Source organism: Molothrus aeneus, chromosome 3 (genome assembly GCF_037042795.1).
Source record: "Molothrus aeneus isolate 106 chromosome 3, BPBGC_Maene_1.0, whole genome shotgun sequence".
In the NCBI taxonomy this organism is placed as follows: domain Eukaryota; kingdom Metazoa; phylum Chordata; class Aves; order Passeriformes; family Icteridae; genus Molothrus; species Molothrus aeneus.
Window position 1 is genome coordinate 8,164,541 of NC_089648.1, and position 13,331 is coordinate 8,177,871.

Consider the following 13,331-nt stretch of genomic DNA (forward strand, 5'->3'; position numbering starts at 1 on the left):
GATCTAGTGCATCTACCTTTTCTATCTCATACACATCTGTTTTTGGTTTAATTGGTTGACTCAAGATAAACAAAAAAAAATTCTTTAGGCTGTGGGCAGACATCACCTTCTGAAGCCAGAGATTGCAGTGGAAGTATTCTGCTCCTCAAAGCTCTCATTCTGAGTGAGCAGTGGAAAGGGTTAAGGATTAAGTTAGGTTAGGGTTAAGTTAGGTTAGACTAGCAAAGGATGACCCTGTCTGTTCATGGTGCAGAACTAGATGGGGGAGGAAAGTGTCAGTGCAGCAGCTCCTGTGGTGAAGAGGGCAGTGCCTCCTCAGTGAAGCTGCCATCCAACCCAGCATGGCAACAGGAACTGTAAGAACCTGCCTGAGGCCTCTGGGAATTACACACCAGTGCTGACTCTCCCTGGACAGCCTCATTTATGAGCCAGGCTATGGGAGGTTTGCCTTCTTTAGGTTTTTGTTTGTAAATGTTTTAAAATGCAGCTAGTGACTCATAGAGCTGGTTTGTTTCACTTGCTTAAATAATACACAAAGTCACTTTTAAATACTGTGTAATTTTTTACCACTGTCTGAGGTATTTTTCCTCTTCTCTTGCCACTGGCAGGATCAAATAATGTATGAAGAGCTGCAGAAGTCACTGTGCAGGTGATACATTTGGACAATTCCCAAAAGAGACTCACTACACTGGTGAGGAGTTCTGCAGTGCCTGTTTTCAAGAGGCAAGTTGGAAAGAAGCTCTACTAAATCTATCTCTCAACTTTTTATACCTGAAAAAATGATCATCACAACCTACTGCTCCAAAGCATCCTTAATTTAACTGTCTCCAGAATAAAAGATACAATGAATGCTTTTAGTGTTAAAAAGCTAACACCATTCTGATCTATTTGGTGCCCTGAATCAGAGATCCCTGAGGCACAGGCCAACCCTTCCAGGTGTTTACACTCTACAAACAGCTCTTTTCAACCACCAGAGAAAACTGCTGTTTTCCAGAACAAGGACAGTGAAAGTAGGCTGGGAAAGTGCTGCACTGGATGTTATCATACCATTAATCATGCATTTTCCAAGGACAGGTTCTCTGAGCTGCTAACAGCTTCCTTCTACCTTACCAAAATAAACTGCCCACAGATGGCAAGCTGGGTTATCTAGGAGAGAGTAAAGTTTGGAAATTGGAGAAGTGCTATGATACTATGATTCAACCTAAGAAACATTTGAGTTAAGAGGTACTTAACAAGCTAGTGCCTAATTATTTTCCTTAAACAGATAAATTTTCAAAATTGGGAAGCATCCAAGTTAAGACAAAACACTGAAAAGTGACAGATTATGAAACCTACAAGCCTTCAGGGAAAAACCCCAGTGAAATAGTTTTTGTAAGCAACATTTAATCTCCTGCTTGAATTCATTTAAACAAATACCCTGAACAACCAGATCTAACTACAAGACTGACCTTGATGGAGAATAGTACCTTACATCTTAAATTCTTCTCAGAATTGCCAGCTAACAAGAAATCTTGCTGCACCTTTTTACCCAAAGGTACATGTTTGAAGGCTATCAGATGTAACTTACCATCACAGACTTGCATTTTAAAAATATTGATGATCATGGCAGCTTGTTCTTACCACTGGGATTTTTGCATGGGATGACATTCCCTCCCTCTCCCAGAGAAGTTGGTGCCTGAGTGACTCAAATTCTGACTCATCAGACTAACAAATTAAGTCCCTGGATATAAAGTAGGTGCTGATGGTGTGCCTGTTTTTAATTGTAAATCAGACTTGAATCTTCAGCTATGATTCCCAGAAATCCAAGATGAAACATCATCATTTTCAGTCAATACCAGGTTGGGAGGAAACCTTAATGATCAATGATCATCTGGTTCAAACTTTCTTGGCAAAAAGCAGTCTAGACATGATGGCCCAGCACCCTGTCCAGCTGAACCTTACAGGTGTCTGCCATTGGGGAATCCACCACTGCCCTGGGGAGATTTTTCACAATAACAGTCAACTAGTGGAATAGTTTTTCCTCATTTCCAATTGGAAGCATCCCTTACCCCTCATCTTTTCCATGTCACCCCTGTAAAAAGGCAATCTCCATCTTTGTGATCACCCCTGGAAGATGGTGCTAAGTTCTCTCCATAAGCTTCATTTTCTCAAGGCTGCACAAACACAGTTCTCTTAGTCTTAGCTCATAATACTACAAGAGTATAATAATGATACACTCAATTCCCTTGAGTGGCTGAGTGGACCAATGACAAGAATAAGTGATTTCTCCTTTATGGATATACAGAGAAGATTCCTGCCACCATACTGGATAGCTGCAGATGATGACCCTAAACAGGAGTGGAGTCCTCAAGTCCTGGCATATCCACCTGAGAATTTTCCTTTCCTTTTATGATGATATTCCTGTGTATGTATGGAGCAAGAAAGCAAAGTAGGGCTTGCAAGGCAAGAGAAGGGAGGAAATGCTATCAAGGTGTAGGGGGATAGAATAGAAGAAAATAAAGATAGTGTAGAAAGTAATCTCAGCCCTAAGGAGTTGCAGCTGGGCCAATTATCAAAGATTGGGAGCAGGCCTGACATTACCAGGCCCTGGCTGTAAGCAGTGAGAAGAAGATGCTATAAAAGAGTGGCTGGGTGAGAAGGGCACTGGAGTCAGTTGGCTGCTTTGTGAGAAGAAAGAGGCAGTGCTCTGAGGAGCTGCCCATGAGAAATACCAAGAAGGTATGGAACTCTTGGGATAAGGAGACAACAGTATGGAACCCCTGCAATAAGATGACAACATCAAGGAGCAGTAATAGCACTACAGTCTTGTCAAAAGTGCCAGCACAAAACAGGTTTATTACTCAGTATCTCATGATCAGGTGATAGAGGAAGTAGGATGCAGGAGAGTTTGAATGCACAAGAAAATCTGAAGTTAAGGTGAAAGGAGAAAAAGCCAAGTCAGTCAAGTGTCCATATCCTGTCTGCTCACCTCACCTGGGCTCCATGTGCAGCAAGGAGCAGGCAGGGCTAGGCAGCTGAATTCCATGTGCCTGCTCACACACCAGTGTTGCATCCACACTGCTCCTTGTGGGAAATTCTGCTTAGGCTATAGTATGGATCACTAAAAAAACATTATCCTTTGTACACAGAAAATGGGAACTGCTTTAAGGAAGGAGCCTTTTCACCCAATAGAGACAAATATTTTGTTCTGCATAGGCAGCTACTGCCCCTCCTAGCAGACAGGCCTCTAGGTTTTGCCTCCAGTCATCTTGTTTCTGTTGTGACAAGATCAAGAAATTGTTCATCATGCCATTCTCTTCTCCCTTTTCCTGAGGCTAGCAACATATCAAAACCACAAGAATGAGCCTGTCCCATAGCACAGTAGGTGCTAACATAAGCATGGATGGGGGCAGAGGCAGTGCAGAGCACTGTCAAAAAGAGAAAAGAAAAATGCTGTCTTCATTCTTGGCTCAGTAGAAAACTTTTTCCCCACCTCTATTCTGCCTAAAGTCTTGTGTCCCACTGCAGGCTTGATTGTGAAATAGAAGATTTGCTAGAGAAAAGGTAGTTGCAGGTTGCTGTGCCAAAGGCAGATCCACATGATTCAGACACACCTATTTATCAGATTGCTTTCCCAGGACCTTGCAGAAGCAATGCTGGCAGACCCAGAAGTGCCTCCTGTGCCTTGCAAGGAGCAAGCTAAAGAGCAGAACTTGCTTTGCTCTAAGTCTTTTGAGACTTCCAAATTAAAGAGCACAGTTTCCAAAAGCTGTGCCAAGCTACTTACACAAGGTTGCTGCTTCAAAGTCACTTTCCTCCTCTTTAGTCCAACAGGAGTAGGGCAGGCTGCAGTCTGTAGCACTGATGTTATCACCTGCTGAACCTCATCATTAAATAAGGAATGAACATCTTTGAGCTCTGCTGTGGCATGCCACTGCATCTGACAGGAGGAATAAATGTCAGGGAGGCAGAGGTGAGCCACTGACCTCAGCTCTGACCAGTGGCCACTTGCCATGACCAGATTCATTTGTCAACAGCTGGAGACCTTTGCTCACTCAGTGAGCTCACCAGAGGAGTTCTGAACACACAGCTGGAATTCTCACCTGTTCCAACTGACCTGTGTTGCAGGGAGGAAGCCCTGCCCTGGTCTGAAGCATGGAGCTCTGCAGGCAGACAGAGATGCACCCATTTAGCACGTTCATGTTGGGAACAGACAGGTTCCACAGCAAATGGGGAGTGCCAGAGGCAAGGGTTGTTCTGAAAGAGGAGCAGACACACTCCTGTCTTGTGGGAAAACCAGTGCCTAGTACAATCAGACTCCAGGATGCATTACTGACTCCACTTAAGCAGCTCCAGATAATTAGGGGCAGGGAGCATTAAAAACCATGCAAGGACATTTATTCTGAACACTGCAGGTTATTCTAAAAGCCCTGAAGATTCAGAGCTCTGCACAATTTAACTGCAACTAAAATACTTGGGTGACAGTTAAAATTCCTGACTGATTGCACATAAAGGAGATGTTTTCCAAACTGACAACCTGAATGGAACAAACCCTAATAAACATGTAGAAACACCAAAGTTAACTCATTCCATCTGAATAGATTTAGAAAAAAAACCACTGGGTTAACTGTCAGGGTTCTTGATGCTCTTTAGGTTTAATTTGTTCTTCACCAGTTAGTCTAAGTTCCCTCCAACTTTCAGATAAAATGTTTCAAAAACTACACTAACAGCTTTCTGCCAGATGTGTTTTAATTGTATTAATGAAAATTATTTAAGTACTTAAACCAATAACTCGATGGTTCATATTTGGTTTTTTTAAATGTTAGTGTTTCATATTCCTATGTCATGTCTTTGGAGTAAACACCATGACATAGAACTTAAATTCATTGTTCATTTAGAGTACATCAAACCAGTCAAGTAGGGCCAGCTGGTCCTAATTGCTTTTACCAGTGGTTCAGAAATGCTTCTGCTTTTTAGGGAGGAAACAATGCTGGTTACCTTTCAAATGTTCTGCTTTGGCAGTTCTTACCACTGAGGTTGGCTGCTAAGACTTTTTATGTATTACACAGGAATGCTGTGCCTGAGAAGGGTAGCTCCCAATGCTTGCAAGAATCAGACCATTGTTCCGATCCAAACTTCAATCTCACTAGCTCAGATTAACCTAATACACTAAATTGTTCTCCAAAAGGTAGCCAGCAGCAGAAAGATAATGGCAAGCACAGTACCTCCCCCTCAGAATTCTAGAACATTCAGTACCTCCTGAAGTGAAAATAATGTATTTATATTTTGAGTTGGAACAGAAAATCATAGTCTGAACACATTAAAACAAAAACTGCAATTTTAAGCAAGAAAGATGGCAACTTCAGCCCTTTTAAAAAGCAGGAATTCCATTAAATAGATAACTAAGATAACTAACTATAAAATCTTTACTCTGAACTCTGCTTACCTTAAATATTCATGTAGGATAATTTTAATGAATTTCTTAACTTTAGCTCTTAGCCATAAAACTTTAAAACTTTGTAGACACTTGCCATCCTTCATCCAGCTATGAGTAAATCATCAACACCAAAGATAATTTAAAACAAACAGTGACATTAAATGGCTTGAAAAGAAACTGGTTTGCAACTTCTTAAGCCTTTACAAGTGTTTCAACCCAAGTCAGTTTTCCTCTGCATAGGGAGGAAAGGCAATTATTCTTTACAGCTCATCTATATCACCATTCCATAGAAAGGTCTCAAATCTGCTTTAGGAATACCAAATTTCTCTAAAGCTTAAAATCCTTCAGCATAAGAAGACCAATTAAAAATTCACCCAGTATTACTTTAACCTTTTCTTTTTAATTACATGTAAAAATACTGGACAAATTCTATTTTGACATTACACTCCACCCTGAGCAACACACTGGCTACCTCACAGGTTGTGGGCATAATGAAGTCACTCTGTGGGTGGCTGGCAGACTTTCATACCACTTCTATTGTTTAGCCACAGATAGATAAGGGCCCACACTTAAACAAAACACACATTAAAACAGCACCACAGTCGAGACCGAGTTAAGAGGTGCCAGTACAATCTTTTCAGGCACTCACCTTCTCAAAAACAAACAATCACCCAAAAAACCACCCCAAAATCCAGGAGCTGAAGGCATCTAAAATTGAGTTAGAGCAGCTACTACTTCCACCTTCCTCAGATTCCATCTTTCAGATCCATGAAGAACATACACAGAGCCACCATTTGAGATTTAAGGGTGATTTGTAGCCAGGTTTGACTGCTTAAAGCCAAGAAGGCAAATCTACTGTGCTGAGGTATGGAAAGGTTCTTCACTGTCCAGCATGTCTATCTGTTCCCAATGAAAGATTTCCTAGGCAGGAAGTTTGATAACACCACCTCTGACCACATTTTAATATATAAGAAAGACAAGTATTTATGGAGGGTACTGTAGGTTTAGGGGGAAAAAACCAAACAAGATTATTTAACAACCTTTCTGTGTACACAAATGACTAAATGTGCTAATAGGCAGTATTGTCAGTGGCTGTAGCTAGACTTGTTTGCCAAAATAGTATCTGTTTTCATCCATTCACTTTTCCATAAAAGCCAAATTTCCAAGTGTAAATATTTATATTTGAAGCCATAGTAACATGGTAATAATTTTTCTTCAAAGAAAACCCCCAAGCTCTCTAAACAAGCCTTTTTCCAACATGAAACCCCACATCAGGTACATTAAGTTACCTAAATGCCACCTGCTCACTCTACATACCAACAGAAGCAGCTCAGGCAGTGGGTGGGACCCTTGGAGTTAGCAATACTCTTGAATTCCCCACCTTTTTTTTTAACAAAGAAGTCACAGAAGCCATCTCAAAGATACCAGTTTCATTCTGATAGATTGCTCCTTTAAGGTACTCTCACCAGAAAAGGTGGAACTTTAAAGCATTGCTTTAAATGACATATTTAAAACAAAGGCAGACTGAACAATTCTGTGCAAATTTAGTTCTTCCAACCATCAGTTTGGAAACATTTTCAACAGAACGTTTAAGTTAACAAATCATGTTAGTTTAGAATTAACAGGTAGGTACAGCATTTTAAAACTAGTCATCTAAATAGCATGTTGAGGGCAGTACAATACATTGAGAACTTTTAAACTGTTATGAGTCAGACAGACATTTTATATAGATTTAACACCTACCAAAGTAAATTCTGTAACAAAGAGATTTTGCATTAATGCATATAACACTGATCCTTAGGCAAACAGGGACACATTAAACCAACAAATCTGAGGACTGTGAGGAATGTTATAGCTGGTTGGAGTCTGCTACAAAATCCTTAAGGATGCATTGCTATGTTGCTGTACATCTTAATTCAGGACACAGGTGAACAGCTTTAGCAGGAAACCTTTATACCAGCCACTTTAAAGCAAGCAGACATTTCAAAGTTTTTTGGTTGCCAGAAGTTTAATCTTGCTTCACTTCACCCTTTAATTGCCTTTTCATGCGTGAATATGGGCTGATTGTGTCATCCATCACGAAGTCATACAGTACTTTTATCCAAGAGTTATATTGGGGCAGGTGGTCATAGTATTCAGCTGCTATTTTCTTCACCTGAAGGAGAGATATGAGGTTTATTTACTGGTTATGTTAACATCAGTTGTGACAACTTTACAACCCTCAGTGTGTAACCTGGTAATGTGTAACAGCACAGGAAGTTTCATTCCAGAAGTCAGATCCTACAGGAAAGGCCACTCGTGCCACAATGCAAACATTCCTTGAAGGAAAAAGCAATTCCCTAGTTATTAAGTAAATCTGCTGTGAAGTTTTTGGAGCTGCCAGAACAAACTCAGCTAACTTTCCAAAGTTCCTCCTTCACCATGCTTCCTACAGGGTGATGGAGCTCACAAAGCAAGTGGTTTGGTTGCTGTTCAAAGTGTGTGTGACTCAGTTCAGTGCTGACTCACAGATATACAACTAACAGTAAAAGGATGTTTTATATTCTAGGAAGAGCTGTTTAGCACAGCTATTTTTACTTGTAGTTTCAAATCTCGGTACTCAGAAGAAAAAAGGCATTTTATTTCTGAGGAATATTTTGTTTCTGAAGACAGACTTCAAAGAATGAATAGAAACAACTTCCAAAGACTGTTCTCAGTTCCATGTGTTAACTAGACCACTGCTTAAACTGAGAGCAGCAGGTTCAGTTAGGTGCCCATACTGCTATTTAAGGCCAGCCACTTAAAGCCTTAAAAACACGACCAGAACAAAAAGGATTCCTCACAAAATTCCACAGCTTTAGTCCAAAGGATAACATCAATCTGTATAAGCAGCAAACAAACCCGAGGTATTTACATGGCTGGTTTGAAGGCAAAGCTTGTTTTGACCCATCACACCTATAAAATGGTGCACCTAGGCAATCTACTTTTACTCAACAGTAATAACTCTCAGCTCACCAGCTGAGAGGAATCAAGTGTTCAGTACTCAGGGATCTTTAGCACATAGCACAGCAGTCCTATCCAATCAAATTAACTGCACTATTCCAAAAGAAGGCTTTGTTTTTTTATCAGAGCTGTGGATTATGAGTCCTGCAGCAGAACTGGGTGTCTACCCCTAGAATTAAATACTTGGAAAAATTCATAGCCTACTTATAAGCTAAAGTACCTACCCAAGAAGTGAAATGCTGGTTCACAGCACAGACCCAAATATCAAACGTGAGTTAAAGCAACTTTCACTGCATTTGAAAGATTAAAATCTATTAATAAAAGCAATCATCTGGGCTTAAAAAAAAATTACAGAAGACCACACAAAGCCTCAGCAAACCAATTGCATGATTTACCTGCCCTGCTAAAAGTGCTGGTGTAGTTATTTCAGCTGCAGTTCCACCACTGACAACAGAAATACCAATCAAGTTTGGACTTCAGCAGAGGGATGATCTTACAAGGTCTCACTATTGCCAAATGCAATAACAAAGCTGTAAGACCAACACCACAGCTGCTGTCAAATTGCAAAATTGGTATCTGATGAAAAACTGAAGATTCAGGTGTAACCCTGAAGCCCAGGTTCCCATGCTTCAGCTGGGAAACACAGACATAGTGAGAAAGAAGCTCCTGCCTGTAAGAAGCAAAGGTTCAAGTAGGAGAAACTTCACCTCTGCTACTCATGCAGGCATGACAGGTCTAAGTCCTGGCTTGGAACTCTTAATTCTGCCTGTCCTACACTGCCAACATACAGCTGACACTTATTTAGGGTTCAAAGGCTCTTGCCAGAGGAAACTGAAGTGCTGCAGACTAGAGAAGTTATTAAACATTTGTCAACAGTACAACAAACATTAACAGTACCTCAAACCCTCTCTATTCCTCCACCAGAGGATGTCCCCGATAGAAGAGACTGGAGGATAAGCACACATTACAGTACTGCCCTTAACATTTCAATGCCAGAGATAACAAATCTCCAGAGTTAACCTCTTAACTAGTTTCTTGCATACTTCCAAACAAGAATTCAGAAGACAGGCTGTAATTACAGAAAGCTAAAGTTAGTGCAAAGCATAAGATATGCGTTCCCTCCCCTCTCCTTTTATGGAAGGGGACTGAGCAGGAGCAAACTGGAAGCTTGTTCAGGCTATCACTAAAATGCTTAATAGTTACCACCTTTATCACTTAACTTATATTGTGGAAGGTTTTTTTTGTTTTTCATCTCCCAGCTTCCATTCTTCTTATTTTCATGTTAAAGTAGGCCTCAATTTAAGAAAAAGTAACAACCTTAGAAGTTAACTTACCAGTGGAAGGCTCTTGCCAGGAATATTGGGGAAGTCATGATGTTCATTGTGATAGCCAACATTAAAAGTGAGCAAATTAAGTGGCCCATAGTAGGAATAGGTCTCATGTCCTTTTAAAAACATGTAATGTTCAGCTATGAAGTGTCCCGAAATTGGGTGCAACCCAAGACCAAGTACTGAACCAGCAAGCATGTAAAAAATGGATTTGACTCCCCATAAATAATATATTACCACATCAAAGGCAAGCTGAGCCAATAAATTGATTATTTCAAGTCGACTAATGGGTTTAGGATTGATGCAGAGAGGTCTAATGGCATAGAAAAAAGGCTGAAGAACAATCCATATGAACTTCCTAAAACGGGTGCAGAAAAACCAGCCCTCGAAGTTGGTAGGAATGTCCACATCGATGCCGTCACCGCCGAGGTAACGATGGTGATCCATGTGGTACCTCTTGAAGGAGATGGAGTAGGGGAGGCCAAGAGGGAGGTTGGCAAATATTCCAAACCATCGATTCCACATGGCTTTGCAGTTGCCAAAGGCACTGTTGTGGGAGATCTCGTGGATAGCCAGAGTCATGGAGTGACTAATACAGCTTCCAAAAACGTACGCCCAGAAGACCACCCATTTCCAATCCAAGTCTTTAACCAGGTAGAATGCAGTCAGCTGCGCCAGAACCATCAGCACAACCACCCAGATCAGGTTGTAGTCTGGCTTCATCAATGCTTTGATCTCTGGATGTTTAGCTAGATGAGAAAAAATTAAACAAAGAAAGTTATTTCAAAGCTCTCCTCACAGCCAACTGTCCCAATTAGATGGCAGTTTTTTCCTCCCTTTGTCCCAATTAGGAATTGTCTGCAAAGGTAATGAAAACGCGTGACCTTTCCACTTGTGATACTTACTGCTATAGTGAATCATTTGCAATCAAGTCATTTTAGCACTTTTGCGTTGCTCAGCAACTACACACGTACATGGCAAGCACCAGTACCACATCAGCCTCCTCAGGAAGGAAACGCCTCTGAGCCGACAACCCCCCCGGTAATTCAGAAGGGCTCAAGAAGGCTCAACCCCGATTTCAGCGCCGCGCTCGCCGCCGCTATCCGCCAGCCCCGGCCGAGACGCGGCTGCCGCGGTGACCTCTGCGCACAGCGGCCCCGGCACCGCCGTCCCGCTGGCAGGGCGCGGTCCGGGGCCGCCGGGGAACCGGGGCTCCTATTCCGCCGCCCGGGATGGCAGCCCGGGCCGCCGCCGCCCCGCGCCTCGGGCTCGGCCCCCACAGGCGGCCGCCCCCCCCGCTCCTTTCCCCGCTCCTTCCCTTCCCCTCCCCCGCCAGCGCCGCCAAGGCGGCGGCTCCCGCTTCCACGTACGCGGCCCCGGCCCGGCTCCGGCCGCCCCGCCGGGACGCTCCGGGGGCACGCGGCGCCCCCCGACGAGGGCGGCCATCTTGTGGGGTGCCCGTGCGCGTCCCCCCCGCTCCGCCACGCAGCCGGCGTCTCCTCACCCAGGATCTCCTTGCGGCGGTCGGCGTGCGGCTGGTCCGTGTAGACCCACTCGAAATCCTCCCTGGCCACAGTGTTCCCCATGGCGGCAGCACAAAACCCCCACACCGGCTGCCCACCCGCTACACCGAGCCCCCGCTACCGCACTTTATAGCGCGGCGGAGGCGGCCCGGGGCCACGCCCCCCCGCCCCGCCCTACACCGCCCATTGGCCGCCGCCGGCTGCTGGGCGCGCTCCCGCCGCCGCTGCGCCCCCTGGCGGTAGGGCGGGGCGGGCCCTGAGGGGCTTGGGGAGCGGGACAGGAGGAGCCCTTAGAGCGGAGAGGAACAGCCCCAGAGAGGGACAGGAGAAGCCCTAAGAGCGGGCAGGGGCAGCCCTCAGAGCGGAGAGAAATAGCCCTCAGAGAGGGACAGGAGCAGCCCTCAGAGCGGGGGACAGGAACAGCCCTCAAGAGGGACGGGAGGAGCCCTCAGAGCGGGCAGGGTCAGCCCTCAGAGCGGGACAGGAGAAGCCCTCAGAGAGGACAGGAGGAGCCCTCAGAGCTGGGAAGGAGCAGCGATCGCCGTCCTAAACCCGCGTTCCCGTGATCTGCTGTCCTGGTCTGACCCCGTGCTTCCAGGCCCCTGCCTAAAGGTACCGAACTACAAGTCCAAACGCCTGTAGCAAAGTCTCCATTTCCTTCCCTTTTTGTGGTAAGATATTTGAAGAAATTCTTTGACGAACTCCTCTGTAAGAACTTGCCTCCATTTAATCTGTCACTGCATGTATTTGTCATGAAACAGTGACTGTGGGCAGTCAGTGAGAAAGATTGCCCTGTGTAGAAGTTGAACTACTACTTGCTTGGAATTTCAGTTGTCCGCTCATAATAATCTACATCAGTAGATCAAAAAATCCACTCAAATTAATCTAAATCAGCAGTAGCAATAAAACCAATGGAGGCTATTATCACAAAGTAAATTATGCCTTATCTATTCAGGTAGTATTAGTATCTCAAGGTTATGATTCATCACTTTAAATTTATTAGTAATAACGAGTACAAAAGGCTCATGCCTACAAGCTGCTGGAAGTCCCACATGCAACAGGGCTATTGGAGGGGAAATTCAATCCCTACCTGGAAATGTCTGCAACTCTGTGAAGCAGTGGGCAAAGCACAGGATCTATAAAACATAGCACTTTTGTGAATAGTTTGGTTTGCATGCATTTCAATTAGAGCACATTGGGGTGGGATTTAGAAGTGAAAAATGCAGCAAGGAGGTGAGACACGGGAAAGGTTTTGCTCAGCCTTTCCCTCCTCAGTCACAAAATCTGAACTGTGCAGACTGGTGCAGCATAAGAGGCAAAGCAGATGTCTAGATTGCATCGAGGCTCTGTGATCTTCCCAGGTTTACTTTTTGGTCAGTGACCATTTCACAATAAACCAGGAAGCTTTGGGGTTGCCAGTGCAGCAGCTGGCTGCAGAATCGCTGGGGTCACAAGTGTTTTACTCAGCCGCACTCCAAGCACCACATGGAGCGTTTCTGACAGCGCTCCCTTCTGGCTGGAAGGGATAATATTCAAATATTAGCACTGCTGATCATTGTGCTAAAGAGCTCCTCATCCATGGGAAGGATCCTGCCAAAAGGAGTGTGGCAGCAGCAGGTGACAGGAGCGCTGGAGGAGTGACAGCACATGAGGAATTCGGTACACAGAGGCAGGTTTACAGCACCACAAACATACACAGGTTTGTAAATGGTCGTGAATTAAACAGAGGACCCCAGGTTTATAAACTAAACATTCCAGAGCAGTTAAACAAGGCTTAAACAACTAAAAAAAATATATTAAATAGGAAAGCTTTGGACAATTTAATTGCCCAAGTGTACTGGAGAGCAAAGTGTTTTCCCTATTTAATCACTGCATTTGATCGTTTTGTGTAACGTAGCCAGATTTATTAGGTCTTCAGCAAGCCAACAGTGTTTGTATCTGATGTTTTCCATTCCAGAGACAGTGAGATCCAGTACCTACTGTGTCTTCAGCTGGCACAAAGCTTGAACAAAAATCCTGGAATGTTCACTTACATGTGAACCAAAGCCAGGACTGCATCCTTAGAATGGGCAAGGTGAGATC

General features: G+C 43.8%; 2 protein-coding genes across 4 annotated transcripts in view; one reads left to right on the forward strand and one right to left on the reverse strand.

The window, feature by feature from the left end:
• Positions 1-872, forward strand: part of NVL (nuclear VCP like) — a 39,924-nt gene extending 39,052 nt beyond the window's left edge. For all 3 annotated transcript variants that reach the window (XM_066546221.1, XM_066546222.1, XM_066546223.1), the window contains one exon: positions 609-872. In XM_066546221.1, the coding sequence (XP_066402318.1) occupies positions 609-653 (45 nt within the window). In that variant the 3' untranslated portion in view covers positions 654-872. The remainder of the gene's footprint in view (positions 1-608) is intronic.
• Positions 873-5,796: 4,924 nt separating this feature from the next.
• Positions 5,797-11,386, reverse strand: DEGS1 (delta 4-desaturase, sphingolipid 1). The gene is made up of 3 exons (XM_066546224.1): positions 11,231-11,386; positions 9,733-10,475; positions 5,797-7,571 (listed from the first exon to the last, which is right to left on the reverse strand). Exons 1-3 carry the CDS (start codon positions 11,310-11,312, stop codon positions 7,425-7,427), a joined length of 972 nt encoding a protein of 323 aa, XP_066402321.1. The 5' UTR covers positions 11,313-11,386; the 3' UTR covers positions 5,797-7,424.
• Between the last annotated feature and the right edge of the window lie 1,945 nt (positions 11,387-13,331).